The 22,965-nt window shown below is 40.8% G+C and overlaps 1 protein-coding gene across 1 annotated transcript; it reads right to left on the reverse strand.

The window, feature by feature from the left end:
• Positions 1-529: 529 nt before the first annotated feature.
• TTC22 (tetratricopeptide repeat domain 22) lies at positions 530-22,390 on the reverse strand. The gene is made up of 7 exons (XM_063428144.1): positions 21,783-22,390; positions 14,683-14,738; positions 12,251-12,366; positions 8,714-8,832; positions 6,855-7,016; positions 6,271-6,423; positions 530-1,466 (listed from the first exon to the last, which is right to left on the reverse strand). Exons 1-7 carry the CDS (start codon positions 22,374-22,376, stop codon positions 936-938), a joined length of 1,731 nt encoding a protein of 576 aa, XP_063284214.1. The 5' UTR covers positions 22,377-22,390; the 3' UTR covers positions 530-935.
• Positions 22,391-22,965: the final 575 nt, after the last annotated feature.

Consider the following 22,965-nt stretch of genomic DNA (forward strand, 5'->3'; position numbering starts at 1 on the left):
CATAATCTCATCTTCCTTTAGTAGACCAAAACATGTGGAGGTTGTCTATCCCAGTTCTAGTACATACCTACCTCCCCTCAAAGCTTGAGCCAAGTATGAGACGTTATAATTTACTTGGTATAAGCAAAACTAAGGATTCTGTTGATGCCTGAGCAGTGTGAAAGTGTTTATAATTTGTGCATATAAACTCCCCATTTTACCATCTGATGAGGCAGGTGAAGGATTTTGACAGCATCAATGCACCTATTGGTGATCATGCGGTCAGCTTTGAAAGTTTGCTATGACATTGTAAGGGAAGATCAAGTTAGGATTCTGTCAATTCCATATAGGAAACCTTGAGTGACTAGAGCATTTTGTAAACTTCACACGGAGGCACGGTGGCTCCCTTTTCAGGATAAAATGACACGTGCCTTTGATGGGTTATTGCAAGCAGCATGAGCCTTTACATATGCATTCCATGGTACCACGAGTAATTTTACAGTCTCCTGCTAAAGAAAGGAGTGAAATATACCCAGCACACAACCCAGACAGTCCTCTATACTGCTACGTTAACTTATTGTAAGAATAATGAAGCTCAGATTTGAACTCATCATCAATTTATTTTTTGTCAGTTATCTCTTTCCTGACATTAATGGGATGGAGTAATAAGAGACTATATAGTCCAGGAATGAACATTGCTGTCAATGAATATATATATGTTCTGTAATGATATCTACATTACTATTCATCCCCTCACCTGCGTTGTTGGATCTTGCGGTCTGAGCGATCAACTAATGGTTAGTTGGTAACTTATTTTCTTATAAAGCCAGGCTTCGAAGATCACCAACATTCTGTGTTTTACTGATATTGCCAGGGTTACTTGGGATCAGGTTCTCCCCACATATTGGCCCTTAGGTGGGCCTGAGGACTTGTTTAAGAATCAGTAGGTTACTTTATTAGATGGAAGAAGAGCGTTGGCTTATTGATAGCTTTCTGGGGTTCACCTTCATTGACTGAAACAAGAGCTTCACCAGTTCCATTTTACCAGTTCCTATCATTAACTTGGAGAGTTCGACAACGTCTGCTGTGTTATTCCGACACACAATCTGCAGCTCCTGACTAACGCTCTCTGAGGTGTATTTTCCTTGGGCCTCTTTTACCGATACTTCCACTTCCTGTATCAGAGACTTGGCATTCATTTTGTTCTGGCTGTAAAGGCTTAGAAGAGTTTCTATGAGGCACCTGAAGCTCTCCGTACCCTGGGTTCCTTTGCAATCCAATTGGATGGCTCGTTTAAAACATTCTAACGCATTGAGTTCTTCACCTTTAACTTTCAGGCACTTTCCCTTGAGCAGTTGGAGTTCGGGTAGGGTGTCTCCAAGGTCGAATTCTGTGGCTTTGGCAATGCACACCAAGGCATTGTTAATGGCATTTTCATCAGTTTGGAATGTTTCCTGCACAGCATCCACCCCCATATAATAGCACACCTTGAAAAAAAGTTAAATTACATTATCAGTCACCTGTATTCAATTAAGGATATATAATCCCTGACCTTTTAAGAGTTTTCTACAGATTGCTTTCTGAATTGTTGCCTTAACAGTATGGTTCTTAACATTGTTTTAACCCAGTGTACAGTTTTAAAATTAACTTGGTGATCTATTTGTAAACTGAATTCTAGTATACAACAAAAGAAAATCTGTGAACCACCATTATTAGTGTCTTCTCGGTGTCAAAGGAGTCTCTACTACATTGGAGAAGGCAGATTCAATGTGGCAAAAGCATAACTTCCAACTGTCCTGTGGTCTGCAGAACATCCTGAATTGGGTTTCTCTCTTGCCATCCCAAGTTTGTTCCACAGCACAGCAGGACAGAACTAAAGCTACTATGAATGTCTTGAATCAGTGTAGTGCAAGCGTTTCTGTAGATGCACTTATATTGGACAGAGTAAATTCAGGACATTCAGCCAATACTGCTTTCTAAGCATGGGGCTGTCCTAATTGTAGACAGATGTATAGACTTTCACTCAGGGACCAGCCTCTCATCTCTGCCCTGTGTACCGCTTTATCCCAGATCCCATACCTCCTATACATTGCCTGGTGCCATATGTATATGAAGTGCTTGCACTTTTTGGGTCCAGACCAAAGGGTCAAAGGAACACTATAGTATTAGGAGAACAAATGTATTTCTAACACTATAGTGCTGGAGTAGCAGTCTGATTCCTGGTCCTCCTCAGTAAGTAGTTAAAAGGTGTTTAAACTACAAAAGTAATTGTTACATGAATCGCTAATACATAGTTGCTACTCTCCTCCCTTCTCTTTTGTACCACATCCTTACAGGACAACTATAGGCACCCAGACCACTTCAGCTCAATGAAGTGGTCTGGGTGCCAGGTCCATCTAGGGTTAACCCTGCAGCTGTAAACACAGCAGTTTCAAAGAAACTGCTATGTTTACATTAGGGTTAATCCAGCCTCTAGCGGCTGTCAATGAGACAGCCACTAGAGGCGCTTCCGCACTTCTCACTGTGAAAATCACAGTGAGAAGATGCTGACGTCCATAGGAAAGCATTGAGAAATGCTTTCTTATGGACTAATTGAATGCGCTCGCGGCTCTTGCCGCGCATGCGCATTGAGCACTGACGTCGGGAGAGGGAGGAGAGTTCCCCAGCGCCGAGAGAGCCCGGCGCTGGAGAAAGGCAAGTGTTTAACCCCTTCAGTTCGGCGGGAGAGGGGCCATGAGGGTGGGGGGGAGGGGGGGGCTAAAGACCCTTTAGTGCCAGGAAAAAGAGTTTGTTTTCCTGGCACTGTAGTGGTCCTTTAAGGCCACTACTAGGCCTCACTCCGTTTATATTAATTACATAATTACATTTATTATAAATGTTCCTACCACACCGTGTATTGCACACTTAATCAATAAGATTGTTATTCTGTGGTTATATATGTAAAATTGTATTGCTATACTGTAAGTATACTTACCTCGTGTTAATATTATATTCTTGATCAAAATTCTGAAGGTTTTTTTTTTTTTATATATATATAAAGGTGTTCAAACTTACCTTTTCACAGTCGCTGCATCGGTCTCGCTGCGGCTGGCCCAGCCTCCATGACTGAGATAATTAATCTTGCTAATCTAAGCCACTCCAATGCTTTCCCATAGGAAAGCACTGAGAGGCTATTGCTATGAGTGGCAAAATGCTGCACCAATCAGCAAAACTTCATAGAGTTGCATTGAATCAATGCATCTCTATGGGGAGCGGTTAGCAACTCCATTCAGAGCGTGGAGACGCTGAATGTAAGTGCTGCACACCGCACTGACCCAGGAAGCACCTCGATTGGAAGTTTGAATGACAGTCATTAGAGGTTTTACTAGGCAGCAATGTAAACACAGCATTTTCTCTGAAAAGGCTGTTTTTACATAAAAATGCAGGCAGGGAATAGGCTATAGCCACCAGAACCACTACATTAAGCTGTAGCTGTTCTGGTGACTATAGTTTCCCTTTAACAGCTTCTTTAGCAGATTGTAAATCTGTTTTGTATTTCCTATCCCATATCTGTTGTGACCACAGGTTTTAGATTTAAACAGGTCCTGCGTTGTAGTGATACCAATACTTACATCTACTTTGCTTTATATACCGGTACCTTCTCAAAGGCTCACAGTATCTTAATCCTGAAACTTATCAGTTTCCTTGTTAAACATTTCTCTATGCATGTTATATCTGTAACATTTTACCATTTTCGAAGTCGGCATATGGCCACAGGGGAAAAACGACACTTAATTTCTAACCTGGCTCGATCCTTTCTGTGCTCTGTCTACAGGGAGTGCAGAATTATTAGGCAAAGGAGTATTTTGACCACATCATCCTCTTTATGCATGTTGTCTTACTCCAAGCTGTATAGGCTCGAAAGCCTACTACCAATTAAGCATATTAGGTGATGTGCATCTCTGTAATGAGAAGGGGTGTGGTCTAATGACATCAACACCCTATATCAGGTGTGCATAATTATTAGGCAACTTCCTTTCCTTTGGCAAAATGGGTCAAAAGAAGGACTTGACAGGCTCAGAAAAGTCAAAAATAGTGAGATATCTTGCAGAGGGATGCAGCACGCTTAAAATTGCAAAGCTTCTGAAGCGTGATCATCGAACAATCAAGCTTTTCATTCAAAATAGTCAACAGGGTAGCAAGAAGCGTGTGGAAAAACCAAGGTGCAAAATAACTGCCCATGAACTGAGAAAAGTCAAGCGTGCAGCTGCCAAGATGCCACTTGCCACCAGTTTGGCCATATTTCAGCAACATCACTGGAGTGCCCAAAAGCACAAGGTGTGCAATACTCAGAGACATGGCCAAGGTAAGAAGGGCTGAAAGACGACCACCACTGAACAAGACACACAAGCTGAAACGTCAAGACTGGGCCAATAAATATCTCAAGACTGATTTTTCTAAGGTTTTATGGACTGATGAAATGAGAGTGAGTCTTGATGGGCCAGATGGATGGGCCCGTGGCTGGATTGGTAAAGGGCAGAGAGCTCCAGTCCGACTCAGACGCCAGCAAGGTGGAGGTGGAGTACTGGTTTGGGCTGAGATGAGCCCAAAGATGAGCTTGTGGGGCCTTTTCGGGTTGAGGATGGAGTCAAGCTCAACTCCCAGTCCTACTGCCAGTTTCTGGAAGACACCTTCTTCAAGCAGTGGTACAGGAAGAAGTCTGCATCCTTCAAGAAAAACATGATTTTCATGCAGGACAATGCTCCATCACACGCGTCCAAGTACTCCACAGCGTGGCTGGCAAGAAAGGGTATAAAAGAAGAAAATCTAATGACATGGCCTCCTTGTTCACCTGATCTGAACCCCATTGAGAACCTGTGGTCCATCATCAAATGTGAGATTTACAAGGAGGGAAAAAAGTACACCTCTCTGAACAGTGTCTGGGAGGCTGTGGTTGCTGCTGCACGCAATGTTGATGGTGAACAGATCAAAACACTGACAGAATCCATGGATGGCAGGCTTTTGAGTGTCCTTGCAAAGAAAGGTGGCTATATTGGTCACTGATTTGTTTTTGTTTTGTTTTTGAATGTCAGAAATGTATATTTGTGAATGTTGAGATGTTATATTGGTTTCACTGGTAAAAATAAATAATTGAAATGGGTATATATTTGTTTTTTTGTTAAGTTGCCTAATAATTATGCACAGTAATAGTCACCTGCACACACAGATATCCCCCTAAAATAGCTATAACTAAAAACTACTTCCAAAACTATTCAGCTTTGATATTAAGTTTTTGAGTTTTTGGGTTCATTGAGAACATGGTTGTTGTTCAATAATAAAATTAATCCTCAAAAATACAACTTGCCTAATAATTATGCACTCCCTGTATACCAGCCTGTGTAGTGAGATTTTATATCTCAGGATTATTCCATTTATTTTGGGGTTCTTGTGACATCTTTTATGCTGTAACATTTAAAAACCCATAGACCGGTCTTGCTCTTGGCACTATACATTTTCAAAGATTGATTTGGTTATATGTCTATGTCCTAAGCTATAGAATTCTATTTTTTATGTGCAAATATATGCTTATGAACCTTGAATGGCAGCAGATACATTGTCAATTCTAAATAGACGATGAGTGTCTTGGAAACCCAATAATAGATTTGTTGTTTATAATAACAGATCTCTTTTCTTACCTTTGCTATTAACAGATTAGCTCTGTTTGATGTTTTAATGCAGACATAATTTAACTTCAGGGAAAACGATAAAATACTTAAAGGGAAACTCTAGGGCAAAAATAATCCATTGTATAGATAAATAAAAAATTAGAAAATAACTAAAAAAAAAAAAAGCCTCTCTCTAAGCATGAATAGACTCTTATCCCATAAATCTCTGCTGGGGGTTTATGTAGTAAGATGCTTAACCCAAGAACAGTTCGTTTCATCAACTCTATAATCTGATAGCAGCCATAGCAGTATAAACACAGCCCAGTTCACTGTTTAGTGAAATAAGCTATGTCCCATTGTACAGCGCTATGGAATCTGATGGCGCTATATAAATAATAATAATGTCCCGCTATTGTAGCTCAGCTGTCTGTCTGAGGAGACTTCATATCAGCCAGAGTTGTGTATTTGGCATGCAGACACCGCTTTCTCAACGTTGCAGTAGGTAACTATAATTAAGAATTAAAAAAGTGAAAATTCAGATTGGCTACTTCAATTTCTAAGTAACTGTCAGGGAATAGCGTTCATTTTATTTTGTTTGCTCTTCGTTTAAATCCGTGCATGCCTGTATAGCTCGTATTATACTTACTTGCCCCATGTCTAGGTACGTCTTCAGACAAGGATACACATTTAGGATGCTGTCCAGGTCAGATTTAGCGTCATTTAGCAACTTTCTGTCTGGTAAGCCTCCTAATCCAATCTTTGCACGCTCTAAGTCTCGTATGTACATCCTGATGAATATCTTAAACAAAAGACCACATATTTGTATGTTTTAGAATGCATTCTACAAATGAAACGGCACATGTTCATGATATTTAAGGATTACTTTCTACATCTAACTCAATACGGCAGTTTATTTAGTTATAGACCGGAGTAGATGTTGAGAATGGTCCTGGTATGATTGGTTAAATGCAAAGGGCTTAAAAAACCTGAAGAAATAAAGTGTTTTTTGTTCTTTGTGTTTTTAAGAATAACTCTTTGTATTTTGTGAATACCTGCGGTAGCCAATAATAACTAGAAATATATAACCCTGACGGATGATCTTGGCCCTTTGCGTATGTGGTGTTTTTTTGTTTTTTTTCTGTGCTGAATGTGACCATAGCATTCGAAGGAAATCGATGTGTGGAAAATAATGTGGAAAGGATATATATTAAGATGCTGGTGCACGTTTACCTGTGCCCGTGTGCCATAGGCCTGCCAGTTCAGTTTTGGGTCTTGAAGAACATCAAGTGCCATATTGCATAACCCAGTGGCCATCTCTTGCTTCCCCAGGAAATGAAAGATCTTTGCTAACCGGTTCAGTATAAGAGGATCATTTTTTGCAATCTCTATTGCCTGTGTAAAACAACAAATATACATTATTTATAGCTTATGATTTGCACAAAAAAAAAATTCTTATTTTCCTTTTTTGCAATATAGATAAACTAAAGCTTTAGCAACCATTGACCGTTTATATCTCTGTACCACTGGACACCAATATTGTTTTCAGAGATCAATCCTTCTAGTGCTTTTCACTGCTTTACCCAGGAAGAAGAGGTAAGATTGAAACGTATTCTATAAATGTGCTAATGATGTGCTTAGCATAACATATGGATTACATTTATTTGCTTACTTGTACGAGACCTTGTCAACTGCATAAAATTGGCTGACTTATCACTTAAAGGGGTATGATGAAGGTGATTATATAACCAGTATTCTGCCTTAAATAGCCTTAGAATTGCAGCTCTAAGCCTGCCCCTCAGTGTACACACTGTGCATGCAATTCAATATGTGCAATTTAGTAGTTGACTGACCTGTAATAGGATTTCACATATTGCAGCAGAGGCAGACCATTAAAGGGAAAGTAAGGGGTGAAATTACCCCCTATTTTTGAATGCATAATATGGACAATGTATTAAAAATAATGCAAAAATTATAAATAGCAATACTCATCCTGTAGCTCCAGCTTAGTGAAGCTGTTTGCAGCTGCAGGCACCAAAAGACCAATAGGGTGCGTAGAACTCTGTTCTACAAAAACCAGTAACATTATCCAAAAGAAAGAAATAGTTCCAGCACGTTCTTAAAGGAAACCTTACCTTACCCTTAACTTTACCGCCACAGTCTCTGTACAGAGGTGGGTGTAGCTTCCCCAAGCAGGGCAAACCTCCATGACACCAACATACTGACTTCATTGCCAACATTCAGCGTCTGAATGGAGTGGCGTCCTTGACTCAGTTCATATACAAGTTAGAAGCACCGACTAGGGAGTTACCAAAGCAACCACAGTGCATGCGCTGTTATTGCTCTAAGTGGAGAGCAGAAGGAGTGCCTGTAAGAGGTCCCTGTTGGTCTCCCTTCCTATCAATTCTTTGGCATAGAGTCTATGCCAAAGAATTGATTGACAGGTGGGAGAAAAAAAAATTATTTAAATAGGATTTTTTCCCAGGCTATACATTTGCTAGCAAAAGCGCTAGCGCAATGTTTAGATAGAAGATAATGTTCTTCCAAGAGCATGCTTGGCTTGGGAGGGCCGGGGGTGAAATGCCCCCCTTTAATGAAGCACTGTTCTTTTATACAGTTGCCCAAAGTGTACACACACACACAACGCGTTTTGATCACTACTATGGTCTTTGTCATGTTTGACAAAAAAACGTAGTATTGATTAAAATGTTGCTTTGTACACTTTGGGCAATTGGATAAAAGTACAGTGCTTCATTAAAATTTGTGCTGAAACTATTCCTTTGATGGGCTGTCTTAAAGCTGCAGTGTTAACCTTTTGCAAACAGGAAGCAATGCCCAAGGTTATATATATATATATATATATATATATATATATATATATATATATATATCTTATGCATTTGCATTAATACAAAATTTGAAAACCGAACACAACCTGTCAGGACATTAGTATATTTAGAATAAAATATGGCAGATCCCCTTTGTGACCATTTGAAACATTTCTACTATTTCTTAAATAAGTAAAAGTTAAATCAGATCATGGTGACTGTTTATGACAAAGTGTTCTTTCGGATTAACAATGTTTATAGTACCTTGCCAAAACAGTCCAAGGGGTCTGTTCCAGTATATCCGCAGTCATGAATTCCCATAGGTGTAGTAGGAAAGCTGTGCTGTTTTTCGAGCATCATACCAACATAGCACCAGGCTAAAGCTGCAACAGAAGAACAACTGGTTTGTTCATTGATGTCTTCATAAACAAATGCATGTGTATATTAGTTACCTGGCATTGATCAACATATACCAACAATACAAAAAAAATCTTTGGTACTGCGGCTGATGTGGCATGCATCTATCACACTTTTTAGACAGCCATTTGGCTTCTCCGAAATAGAAACCATGGCAAGGTGGGGGGAAATAAACAGTATTGCGTGGTTATATTGAAAATACAGGGAATGAAAAATAATGGCAATGAATTAAAAAAAAATTGTATATATCAGGAGAGTTCTAGCGAACATCAGGTTTGGCTTAGCGGTCATGTGATCTGTGTTTCTGTGCATGGTGAGTACTGCGTGTGAACTTATCTTATACACACAGAGCTGTTATCCAAATTAATAGCAATACATAAACTGGACATTCATCTCATTCTTTATATTTGTCCAATAAAGTGTGTACCTTGCAAGTGTCCATATTTGCATAGAGCAGTGCATTGTATGAATCTGTGGATATCTAGTCACTCTACATCTGCACAGAGCAATATACGTAGTCCGCATTTATACATCTCAACGTTTAACCCCTTAAGGACACGTGACATGTCATGATTCCCTTTTATTCCAGAAGATTGGTCCTTAAGGGGTTAAAATGGACAAAGGGGGACACTTTAATTTTAGAGGTAAGACGTGGCCATGGGCAGGGCTATTCTGAGAAATATTAGGAGACTTACTAATAATTTACTAAATGAAAATGTAATTTAGAAAAAGAACACTTATTTGCATAGCGATTGAGCGATTTTAAAACACATTTATTGTAGTTTAAACACGTTACTTTGAGGTTTTTATTTTTTTACTGTGGAGCTCTGTTATAAACTCAGATGAACTCAAATAGCAAAAGTGTTTCTTAAAAAGATATTGCGGCAGTTTTTTTACAATTCAGATGTACTGCTACGATGGCATTAGCAAGTCTGCTTAGATTATTCTATACACAGATCAAATCAAAAAGTGCAAATAGTAATAACAGATATATATGCTTACATTTTTTACCTATAAGAAACGTAAATTAAAATTTTGATACAACAGTCAAACTGTCAACCAATTTCCAATTTTTTTGGCTGACTTATAACAGAATTGTATCAATTAGTTGACAATTCAGTCTTCACCGTTGCTGAAGTCAGACCTTCCAAATGTTAACCCGTAGATCCTTGTTGTACCTTATGACGGCCACCATATTAACTGAAAATGTGGAATGTCGTCTGCCCTAGTAGCCTATAGCATTTTGTCAGTAATAGCTGGGGTGCAGTTATGCATTAAGTGCTACTGGGGAAAGTAAATACAGAGAACCGGTTTGACCCGTTTTCTGCAATTCTTCGTACCGAGCATCACACTAAGAAGTCTTTATGATGATAAATACACATGATCTCCTTTATTCCTTTTGCTGACTCTTAACATTCTGATAAAAATGTAAATCTTGAAAAATATGAAAGTCATTTACAGTATGTTGCAGGCTCGCCCTCTCCAGCTAAACAGAGAAAAGGTTGAATTACTGGATTTCAAAAGTACATGAATTTCTGACATGATTTTGAAATGCCCCAAGGCCTTCCCCTTACCCCCTGTACTGGTTATGAAGAAGTCATCTATTGGTGAGATTTTATTTTGGCTATTGCTAATGTTGTGACCACTATAAAGAAGAAACACATTAGACATTTTTTTTTTAGCATTACCTCATAAGAATATATGTGCCCCAAAACCCATGCCTTTGCATTGCTTAGAGGTCTCTGATATTGTACTTCTATGTGATGGCGTAGACTGAATGTAGGGGGTCGCATTGCTAAGACTTGTGACAAATGTATTCTCTGAGCGGCTATCCTTTGAAATACAGTTGCTATTGCAAATAAATTGATTTTTTTTTACTTTAGAAATGTGTCCTTGATGGCTTTCCTTTTTATTTCTTTTAGAAATAGATTTTGTGTTGTGTATGTGCATCTGTTTGTCAATGTGTGCATGTATTTGAGTATGTGGGTATACCTTTGTGCCAGTATGTGTGTGTGTATATCTTTGTGCCAGTGTGTGTATTTGTGTGTGCATCTGTTTGTCAGTGCATCTGTCAGAGTGTGTATCCGAGTGTGTGTGGCGGTGTTTATCTGCCACTATGTGTATATGTGTGAGTGTATATGACAGTGTGTGTTTATGGGTGTATTTAAGGCTGTGTGTGTATCTGTGTATATCAGTGTGTGCATGTGCCAGTGTATCTGAGTGTGTGTATCTGTGTGTGGGGATCGGTGTGTCAGTATGTCAGCGTGTGTATGTGCCACTATGTGTATCTGTATGTCAGTGTGCTTGTTAATATGTATGTTTTCCAGCAAACACCAACACAACATGCAGACACACCTTTGTAAACACAAACATGATATGCAAATACACCCCTGAACTCCAACTCTAAAATTATATACAAACACACCCTTCACTCAAACACCAATACTACACATAAATGTACATCCGCAGTTAAAATCCAACACTACATCCAAACACTCCACTGCACGTAAATGCAAGCATAACATACAAACACACCCCGGTGTTACAATGCTAAAATTATATACAAACGCCAACTATACACACGGAATCACACCTTCTACTAAGTACTACAATCTGTTTACTATCTGTAGAAATTTGCCAAAAAAGAGAATTGTACACTCTCTTAACTTAAAGATTTGTGCTATGGCGCAAAATGTTTGGGAGGGTTCCATGATGTTGGTACACTATGTCAAAGGGTTCCACTAGAAAAATTAATTGGGAACCCTTGAACTAGACCAGGGGTAGGCAACCTATGGCACGAGTGCCATGCACGGCACTCGAGGTGTCTTTGCACGGCACTCAAGGCTGCTAGAGCCAAACAGGCTCTGGCCTATCAGGAGTCCCAGTGAAACTTCAGATATCGGCTAATACAAAAAGATGGTGAAGGACAATCCTCAATTTATGCATTGCAGCACGTAGAAGAAGGGATCTCAGATCACTTCCTCCCAGCACTTGTGAATGGGAATCCACACTGGAGTAGAGCAGCCTGCAGCTGCTGTTGGAGCTCCTGTCCTTGACCTGTACCTGGCCCCCACTGGAACCCAGGGAAGCCACCCACACTGCTAGATATACACAGAAATGCACAATAACCCTCCCCTCATACAAATAATACGAACAGCCCCCACACAGACACCCCCTTTGGGCACAGCCCAATATCTAGACTGAAACTGTATTAAATCTTTGTAGACAAAGCCGAAATTATCTACAGAATCAATTTCAGAGTTCCCTAGATGTCACCTTATTGTAAAATCGATCAATGGCAACTACAAGGTTCTTTGTCCTTCAAACCTGTTTTTATCAGTGTACACACCATGGCTACCAGGCTAAGAGTGGAATATACATTACCTCTGTACTGACAATTTGTGGACTTCACAGATTCTCTTAGCAACATCAGGGTCTTGTTAAAAAACAGGAGCCTATTATTTTCATCTTCATTTTTGTTTAAGAATAATCCATCCATCCTGAAAGAAGTATAAAAACAGTTTGTATTATTTTCTGTAATAGTCGTTATCTTTGCAACAGAAAGGTTGAATGTGTGTATCGTGTCAAAAATTAGAAATTTGTATTATGATATTGTTTGAATATAGAAGGAAATAACACAAAACGTCTTCCCCAATTTGGTCTCAGGAACCACCAACCGTCTATGTCTTATCAACAACCCCTCAGAAAAGCAACAAAATGGATGGAAAGACAGCTTTTCACCACCAGGAAGTCCCCACCACAGTCTAGTTCAGTGGTAGGCAACCTTCAGCACTTCAGATGTTGTGGACTACATCCCCCATAATGCTCTTATGCCCTTAATGCTGGCAAAGCATCATAGAAACTTAGAATGTGACGGCAGATAAGAACCATTCGGCCCATCTAGTCTGCCCAATTGTCTAAATACTTTCATTAGTCCCTGGCCTTCTCTTATAGTTAGGATAGCCTATCCCACGCATGCTTAAATTCCTTCACTGTGTTAACCTATACCAGTTCAGCTGGAAGGCTATTCCATGCATTCACTACCCTCTCAGTAAAGTAATACTTCCTGATGTTGTTTTTAAACATTTGCCCCTCTAATTTAAGACTATGTCCTCTTGTTGTTGTAGTTTTTATTCTTTTAACCCTTTAAGACCGGAGGGTGTACAATTACGTCCTTTTTTTAAGCGGCTCTAAACGCCCTCAGTTTTTTTTTTTACTTACCGGGTCGCCGGCGTGGGATCGCGGTTGGGGGGGGGGGGGGACTCCCAGGGAGAAAAGTTACAGCGTCAAATATAAGGTTTGTGTTTCATTTCTTTAACATTAAAATTCGCCAGATTGCTTACGTTGCCTTTGTGACCCTACGGTAGCCCAAGAATGAAAATTACCCCTATGATGGCATACCATTTGCAATAGTAGACAACCCAAGGTATTGCAAATGGGGTAAGTCCAGTCTTTTTAAGTAGCCTCTTAGTCACAAACACTGGCCGAAATTGGCGGTTTTTGCATTTTTCACACACAAACAAATACCAACGCTAACTTTGGCCAGTGTTTGTGACCAAATGGCTACTAAAAAAAAGACTGGACATACCACATTTGCAGTCCTTGGGTTGTCTACTATTGCAAATGGTTTGCCATTATGGGTGTAAATTTAATTCCTGGGCTACTATACAGTCTCAAAGGCAACGTAACCAATCTGGCGAATTTCAATTTCAAATGTAACATGCTATATTTGACCCTGTAACTTCCCAAAACACCATAAAACCTGTACATAGGGGGTACTGTTTTACACGTGAGACATCGCTGAATACAAATATGTGTATTTTATTGCAGTAAAAGCAAACAATATTATGACATTGACAGCTAAAATGTCATGTAGAACTAAAAAAATAACATTTCTTATTTTCTCCCATTATTTTCATGTTAAATTATGTTTCATAGCCAAATATTTGATATTAAATGAAAGCCCTGTTTCCCCTGAATAAAATGATATATAATAAGGGGGAGTGCATTTAATATTAAGAGGTGAATTACCTCCAGGCACCCAGACCACTTCTGCTCATTGGAGTGGTCTGGGTGCCAACTCCCACTACTCTTAACCCTGCAAGTGTAATTATTGCAGTTTTTCATAAACTGCAATAATTACCTTGCAGGGTTAACTCCACCTCTAGTGGCTGTCTATTAGACAGCCACTAGAGGTCACTTCCTGGTCCATAGCACAGGAAACATGTGCTAGAGCATCGCTGGACGTCCTTGCGCTGTGTGAGGACCTCCAGCGTCGCTCAAAACCCCATAGGAAAGCATTGAAATTATTTTTCAATGCTTTCCTATGGGGAGACGTAATGCGCATGCGCGGCATTACCGCGCATGCGCATTAGGTTTCATTGGCCGGTGGGCGGGATCAGTCTCACCCACCGGCCGACGCAATAGACAGGAGGAGGAGACATCGGCGAGGGACATTGCCGCTGCCTCAGGTAAGTGGCTGAAGGGGTTTTCACCCCTTCAGTAACCGGGGATTGGGGGGTGGGAGCGAGAGGGACCCTCCAGTGCCAGGAAAACGGATAGTTTTCCTGGCACTGGAGTTTCCCTTTAAGGGGTTAAATATAGTCTCCTCCTTTACTGTTCATGGGAGGTGTAATCCAAAACAACTGGAGTATCAAAGGTTACCTATGCCTGGTCTAGTTAATTATATCTTAATTTGTCAACTGCCTATAATTCCATGCTTGATTAAAATACCCTGTATTTAGTCTGGATGAGGGATGAGCGGTCTCGGATTGGTCAATGTAGACTGAATATATTGAACTGGGAAATGTATATACCTTATATAGATGGACGCCATTGTAAAGAACCAGCTTCTCTTTTCTTCCACCGGAATCTGAAACATAAGATGCTTGTTAATAAAACACATACTTCTGGTAATGTATGATAAACCGTATTGTCTGAAAAACATGCTAATAGAGACGTCAACTTTTTGTGTGTGTGTGTGGTACATTGGCAAAGTGTAAGTACAAGAAGTACTGGTGTTAAAGAAGAATATTTATGGACTATGTTAAAAGGAAAATTCTGCAAAAACATCCACAACCAGATTAAAGATTTGTTTTCTCTCCAAATCTTTAGATTTCCTGTTTGCCCTGTTATGGGAGACAGATTTATATCTTATACATGTGTATCCTTAACCGTTGCAGATAAATCCAGGATGTAATTGGTGTTTGCTGTGGAACACACCTTTATTTAAACGTCTACACACAAGTCTCGGGATACTTCCATCTGTGTATGGAAACATATTGCAAATAATGATGCAGGGATTCAGCTTTTTAACATACATAGGCCTCTCCGTGTCGTCAACCATAATTTCTGTTCCTGCTGCGCTCCATACCCCCTTAGTCTTTAACCCTTGTCCTTAGTTATTGTCTGTTCAAAAATAAATATAATGTGAAAAATAAATCCACAATATTTGGCTCCATTAGATCCCATCATTTCATGTTAACCCTTCACATGACAACCATTGAGAAGGAGGGTGCAAGCTTTAGACTACCACTGCATCTCCAAATTATTTTTAAGCTGATGGGTGTGTGTGCACCCATTATTAACCCTTCCCCTGCTGCTTATGTTGTGTTGCCATATACCTCCCAGCAGTCCCAGATAGGACAATACAGTCCTGAATTTGAACTCTTCTCCACCTGTCCTCGTTCAGATCTCAAGTTTCATGGTATGGTGTTCCACCAATATAAGAGTGCTCCAGAAGCGCTCTGCCAATGATAACTAAGTTGACATGCCCATTTTTCAATATGGGAATGCTTTCTTGTGATATGGCCAGGATTTTATAAATCCTTTATTACACAGTCTGTTTAATTTAGAATTTCTTTTATCTCTTGCTTTGTACACAGACTGCTTCAATTGTGTTCAATTGTGTTGTCACATCTGATTGAAAATTAAACCGCCAGGGGAGATGTGACTGGGGCTGCATATAGTTTAACTGATTTGGATGGGTTCCAATTCTGAGTACGTTTAAGTCATTTTAATAAACATGGCCTCTGAATTGCCCTGACTTTTAATTTTTTTTTTGTTTTTTGCTACACTTGCATTGAAATAACCCTGTTTTGTGAATAATGCTGAATGTGTAAGAATGTAATACATAGTACTTCACACAAAATGTTTTGCAATAGTCCATTGGAAACAATGTAGTTTGTTAATGTTTCAATATGTTTTTACATAAACTGAGCGGGAGCTACACACCCTCATTACATGGGCTTGATTATGCCATAAATTCTTATCTTGTTTATAATGTTTACTCTTCCTCCTCCCTAAGCGACTTTGAAAATGTGCTCTGATGGGCTTACAGTTGGACATGAGTTATACAATTCTCAACTTAGTTTTTTAAGGTTTTATTTACATTGATCCATTTCACCCCCAAATGCAGAAGAACTCATAAAGACTTTATGGACACAACGTTAAAATTCTTATAGAACGCATTGCATAAACCAGCACTGGTGGGCATGACACGTGGTATAGTTGGTTTATAGTATATTGTGGTATAGCTGGTTTATAGTATATTGTGGCATTGCTGGGCATAACATGTGGTATAGCAGGTTTATAGTATATTGTGACATTGCTGGCATGACACGTGCTATAGCTGATTTATAGTATATTGTGGCATTGCTGGGGTGACACGTGGTATAGCTGGTTTATAGTATATTGTGGCATTGCTGGGCATAACACGTGGTATAGCAGGTTTATAGTATATTGTGACATTGCTGGCATGACACGTGCTATAGCTGATTTATAGTATATTGTGGCATTGCTGGGCGTGACACGTGGTATAGCTGATTTATAGTATATTGTGGCATTGCTGGGCGTGACACGTGGTATAGCTGATTTATAGTATATTGTGGCATTGCTGGGCGTGACATGTGGTATAGCCGATTTATAGTATATTGTGGCATTGCTGGGCGTGACACGTGCTATAGCTGATTTATAGTATATTGTGGCATTGCTGGGCGTGACATGTGGTATAGCCGATTTATAGTATATTGTGGCATTGCTGGGCGTGACACGTGCTATAGCTGATTTATAGTATATTGTGGCATTGCTGGGCGTGACATGTGGTATAGCCGATTTATAGTATATTGTGGCATTGCTGGGCGTGACACGTGCTATAGCTGATTTATAGTATATTGTGGCATTGCTGGGGTGACACGTGGTATAGCTGATTTATAGTATATTGTGGCATTGCTGGGGTGACACGTGGTATAGCTGGTTTATAGTATATTGTGGCAATGCTGGGCGTGACACGTGCTATAGCTGATTTATAGTATATTGTGGCATTGCTGGGCGTGACACGTGGTATAGCTGGTTTATAGTATATTGTGGCATTGCTGGGCGTGACACGTGGTATAGCTGATTTATAGTATATTGTGGCATTGCTGGGGTGACACGTGGTATAGCTGGTTTATAGTATATTGTGGCAATGCTGGGCGTGACACGTGGTATAGCTGATTTATAGTATTGTGGCATTGCTGGGCGTGACACGTGGTATAGCTGATTTATAGTATATTGTGGCATTGCTGGGCGTGACACGTGGTATAGCTGATTTATAGTATATTGTGGCATTGCTGGGCGTGACACGTGGTATAGCTGATTTATAGTATATTGTGGCATTGCTGGGGTGACACGTGGTATAGCTGATTTATAGTATATTGTGGCATTGCTGGGCGTGACACGTGGTATAGCTGATTTATAGTATATTGTGGCAATGCTGGGCGTGACACGTGGTATAGCTGGTTTATAGTATATTGTGGCATTGCTGGGGTGACACGTGGTATAGCTGGTTTATAGTATATTGTGGCATTGCTGGGCGTGACACGTGGTATAGCTGGTTTATAGTATATTGTGGCATTGCTGAGCGTGACACGTGGTATAGCTGATGTCCAGCACACAGTTGGATTTCTGGGTATGACATATGCTGTATCTAGTGTACAGTACAACAAACATGCATGCATGTTACGCACATATTGTTCCAGTAAAATCAACATTGTGACATTATTCTGCCTCGTAGGTAAACTGTCCATAAAGCAAACTAGCTTTAATAAATGTGGTATATATCCTATTGTAAATAAAGTGGCATTTAGCATTTAAAGCCAGCTATTTGGTGTACTACGTCTAGCATTATCCGACTGTGACCACTGTAATCCACCAACCATGGGATTTCGCAACATCATCCGCCATGTTTGAACGATCTATAAAGTGACCATTTACCTATTTACACAATAGACACAGTTGGCACCAGTGCAAGAACTGTATTGATTATTTACAAACAATGCAGGAGATTTATCAAGGCAAGACCGGTGCTATTCCGTAGCAAAGTTCTAAATAAAAGCGTAATCACCGACCCCCCTCTTTTTTTTTTTATTCTTTTTTTTTGCAGTGCTTATAATGGTTACAGGCTTACACATGGTACCCCAACGGCAATCCATACGTTGATTTCTAGACATTAGGTACAGTGGGTAGTAAATAGACAATGCACTTTTTTTTGATATTACATTAAAGATAACATTCGATTAATAACAGTGGCTTGAGATTTACGTAGTGTCCTCGCTTTAAGGTCTAGACGTGGACCTGGTTTTGCTTGACTATGCATACCTACGCAGGAGACATGCTAAGTGACAGGCATACATTTTATACACAGTAACTGCTGGTCTAAGTGGTCATGACATGCAGTAGAAATTACATTAAGTATGCTATTACATGTAGTTGACAATCTAAGATGCCTCAGTGGTTTATCTGCAGATATGAGTATGTTAGGCTAGGTATACCAGCTAATATAGTGCGCTTAAACGTTATGCTCAGATTTGGGTGCTTGGTAGAAGTGCTCAGGTCGTATTGCTTAGCGGCAGGCTCAGGGAGCCATGGCCTCCACCCCGCGGTTTACACTAGTGAGAGATGTGGGTCTGGCCCGGTGTCCCCCATATAGGCTTGCCGTGTGCGCGGCAAGTGTGTGTGGATGTTTGTGGTCTGCTGGTTAGGTAGGTGGCTTTGCTCCTTTTATTTGTATGCGTGTATCAGTTGCATGCTATGTGTGTGCTGGTACGAAACCTGTCGTTTATTGGTGAGTCGCTCAGATAATTCACATGTATACCCAACATACTGAATCAATTGCTTTAACGTGTGTCCAGAGCAGTTATACGGTTTCAGGGTACAAGTATCACAGTTCGCTATGAACGTGGCCCTGTGCAGGGCTGGAGCAAAAGCAAGATTGGCATTAGTGAGTATTTAGTCCTGTTTACTGTGGCTGTTTGCGCCAGTGTGCAGCAAAGACTCAGTCCCTCTTATGCTCTGTGTCGGTATCCAGCTCAGGGGGTGATGTGAGGGCTGGGGGCAGCGTCCAAGCAGTTTCCCCCCCAGAGCCCGGGCTGTTTGGTAGGCCTGCACCTCTTGGCCTTGTATCTGGGTCCTCGGGCAGGAGGTCGCGGTTTTCTCTCTCGTTCCCTGCGTTTAGTCGCCGCCAGCGGTGTTGAGTCTGCAGCGTTAGTGGCCGGTGCTCCGGGATTGCGTCCCCGGTGGCCTTCAGCCCGGAAGGGCCTGGTAAGTAGGAATGAGGAGATGGTGTGAGAAGAGCGCCCGGGGGGGTCCCGGTTAGTCTCTGCCCCCTGTTCAATCACTGGAATTGAATAAGTAATGTTGGTGATGTCAGGAGCCTGTTCCAGTGGCTGTTATCTTCCCCTGCTCTGCTGTGTCGCCTCTGATCCTCACTACCTAGTGCACGAGGCAGTCAGTCGGCCGCCATCTTAGGGCGCCGTGTCCAGGCCGCGATTCTCCGCAGGATGGGTAAGTGTGGTGAAGTGTAGCGGTGGTTTGCCATGGGGACCGGGATGACCCCCACCGGTCCAAGGGGGGGGGGGGGTCGGGGCAGCGGAGCGCCGACCGGAGAACTGGGAGAGCGGCCGTCTCACCCCAGCTCAAGCCTTCCTAGGCCGCAGACCTCAATCAGGTTACTTTGAATCCGGATCGGAGCTTGAGGGGTACCCCGTGTTCAGCATCAGCTAGTGATTATTGTGGGTCCAAAGTTAGGACTGTAGCTGTGATCGGATCGCCATTAGCACCGATATTCCGGTTCTGGTGCAGGAGCTCAGACGACATGCGTCTGATCCGATCGGCGGTCAGGCCCCGCCCCCCCTCTTTAAGGTTCTTAAAATATTCTTACAGTAAATGCACAAGGTATTCTATATATTGCAATGATATGACTCCAGTCTGTGGGCCTTATATCAGATAGAGCAGGTATAAAGTGCAGATAACTTTTTTCATTATCCCTGTGCAGTAAGTGAATGAAAGTTCTGGGATTAAGATGTCTTAGCCTAGTGGTCTCACTAATAAAGCAGACCATTTGAAAAGTGACTAATTTTTTTTTTTACTGGAAAAAAAGGAGCACATTAAGGGTCCTACAGTGACACGGAGTGTACATAATGTAGCAGGAACAAGGTTTTATTTTTTTCCCCCATTGGCACAGTGTACATTATATTCTGCATACCAAGTGCTCACATGTGATAAGGTGCAGTGATAATTAGCTACAGGCATGTTAGATGAGGGAGTGGGACGGATTTGTGTGTAAAAACAGACTAAGTGCGAACACCGACTGGGATTATCATTAAAGTGTCAATACAAAGTGAGTTTAGCTCAAAATAGAATAGCTGTGCTGCAAACAAGAGTTTTTTTCAATCAGAATGTTGTAGCCTAAAAATGTCAATTCATTTTCAATTCACTTTGAATTCCTGACAATTTCCACATTTGTGAATAGCCCTATTTATACAATTGTAATCAATGCAATGTCACACGTCCCTGAATACAGCAAGTTCTATTTCATCTATAAAATATTTTACCAGGAGAGATACATTGAGATTTCTCTTGTTTTCAAGTATGTCCTGGGTTCTGATTGTAGACATCGCCTGTCACATATCAACTGTGCCATATGCGCCCGGTTTGTATAATTACCACTGTACCTTTGCTTAAACTGTACAGCTCTTTGGCAAAGAGCGCCATATAAGAACTGATAAATAACAAAATAAGTTTGACAGAAGACTAACAAGTTCGGTGGTATAAGAAAGAAGCGATTAACCATTTAAATGCCAGTGGGTACACCTTTCCATTTATAACCTGAGATGCTTAGCATGTCTCAGATCCTTATGGGTTTAAATCCATTGATATTACACATTACCTTGCTATTACTGCTCCCAGGCACAATCCTAGTATTCTGGAATTTCAGAACTGCATTTGCTTCTGCTGGGCAGCTATTTCTTGTATCTACTACCCTTTCCATAATTATGTATTATTAACACTTTTACTTTTGTTTCTGTCTTCAAGCCACTGTCAGACATGTAACTCAGGCCTGGCTTGCGCCAATGTGTTTTTTTTTTTTACCCTTTGAATGCCAGAGCATTGAGCACTGAGCTGGTACTTGCAATACATTGTGCTACTACCTTCAAACTACTGCATTATATTGTCTTAAATTAGCGGGGCAAAGGTTTAAAAATAATCTCAGGAAGTATTACTTTACGGAGAGGGTAGTGGATGCATGGAATAGCCTTCCAGCTGAAGTGGTAGAGGTTAATACAGTGAAGGAGTTTAAGCATGCGTGGGATAGGCATAAGGCTATCCTAGCTATAAGACAAGACCAGGGACTAATGAAAGTATTTAGAAAATTGGGCAGACTAGATGGGCCGAATGGTTCTGCCGTCACATTCTATGTTTCTATATATAGTTTCATTTCATTAAATGTCTAACTGATGTGCCTGCAGCGTATATGGTTACATAGCTGTACTTCAAACATGTGGCTCCATTTAGTCGTATAATTGTGGTTGTATCAGCATGTCACACTACAGATTCAGATTGTTGTATATATTTCTTTTTATAATTTTTCTGGACTCACCTCTTGTTTGCCATAGGCAAGGGCCTTTTCAAACAAACTGATGCCAGCAATCAGTTTCTCCATATTGTCGTCATCGTTCAGCAACCCAACATCGAAGGCATGAGCGTAGCCTTGCTCTGCCAAGCAGCGAGCTGCCCTCAGCCGGTGGCCCTTACTGTTCCCATCCTCTTCCTCCAGGCCCATGAGATGGGACACTTTATCGGTGCATTCCGAAGCTTGATCCTCCATATTTAGCCTGTCGTACACATATGCCAAGTTAGCCCAGGCATTTAAATTGTTGGGTTCCTCCTGGGTGACGCTGACAAATATTTCCTTTGCGCTGTCCACCTCGTCCAAGTAGAACGAGAAGACTCCAAGCAGGTTCCGGACTGCAAGCTGCAGGAAACTGGAGTCGGACTCCAGCTGAAATTGCAATGCATCTCTCTTCAGTTTAATGTCTCTTCTTCTAAACTGAACTGGGGTGCAGGATTCAAAGTTGAGGTTCATTTCCAAGTGAAAGTGGCCAGGGATATATTCAAACTCATCTATGAGGGTCTCAATATCAATATCCACCCCAAGTGTCTCCTCCATGGTTGGCACAGAGATTCCTTCCATTGTGTTTCCTGCTCTGGGTGTACATCTACCTGTAATTCTAGTTTGAGTCATTGTATTTAAGGCGGAGCCTGGGCTGGGAGAGGTGACTGTTTAGAATACTCTCACCCAGGTAATTGTGTTGCAAAACTTTGCACCTCAACGTAGGATGTTCTTGCTTCATACTATCTCGTGAACCTATTTCTACTTATTCCTAGAATGTTTTCGAATCAGCTGAGCCGAGCACCCAAAAACACCTCAATTCTAGCTATAGGCAACGTGTTCATTATAAGGAGAACCTTAAAGCTCAGATGTGCTGTCAGAACTAGAGCTGACATTTTAACTAAATTTAATAGCCTGGAAAGTTGGGTTAATCAGCAAGTATCACTCCATGATGATCAGCAAAGTTTCTAACAGGAATGTCTGCCTGTGGCTAGCTTTGCAGTTTGCACAAGTGAAAAGGTGCATTTTATCTACCTCTTTTATAGAATATTTAACGGGATTTATGTATAAAAGGGATTCGATGAGAAAAGTGACATTGCTTTATAACACATACAAATCTTCTGGCACTCAAAGGGTTAGGGGAGGGGAGGGCTGTATGTCTAATATCCTG

Source organism: Pelobates fuscus, chromosome 7, assembly GCF_036172605.1.
Source record: "Pelobates fuscus isolate aPelFus1 chromosome 7, aPelFus1.pri, whole genome shotgun sequence".
Taxonomy (NCBI): domain Eukaryota; kingdom Metazoa; phylum Chordata; class Amphibia; order Anura; family Pelobatidae; genus Pelobates; species Pelobates fuscus.

Coding starts and splice junctions, on each gene's coding strand:
- TTC22 (XM_063428144.1), bottom strand. CDS start 22,376: ATGGAAGGAATCTCTGTGCCAACCATGGAGGAGACACTTGGGGTGGAT. Junction 14,739..21,782: donor TTGCCTATGGCAAACAAGAG/GTGAGTCCAGAA, acceptor CTTATGTTTCAG/ATTCCGGTGGAAGAAAAGAG. Junction 8,833..12,250: donor CACAAATTGTCAGTACAGAG/GTAATGTATATT, acceptor CTTCTGTTGCAG/CTTTAGCCTGGTGCTATGTT.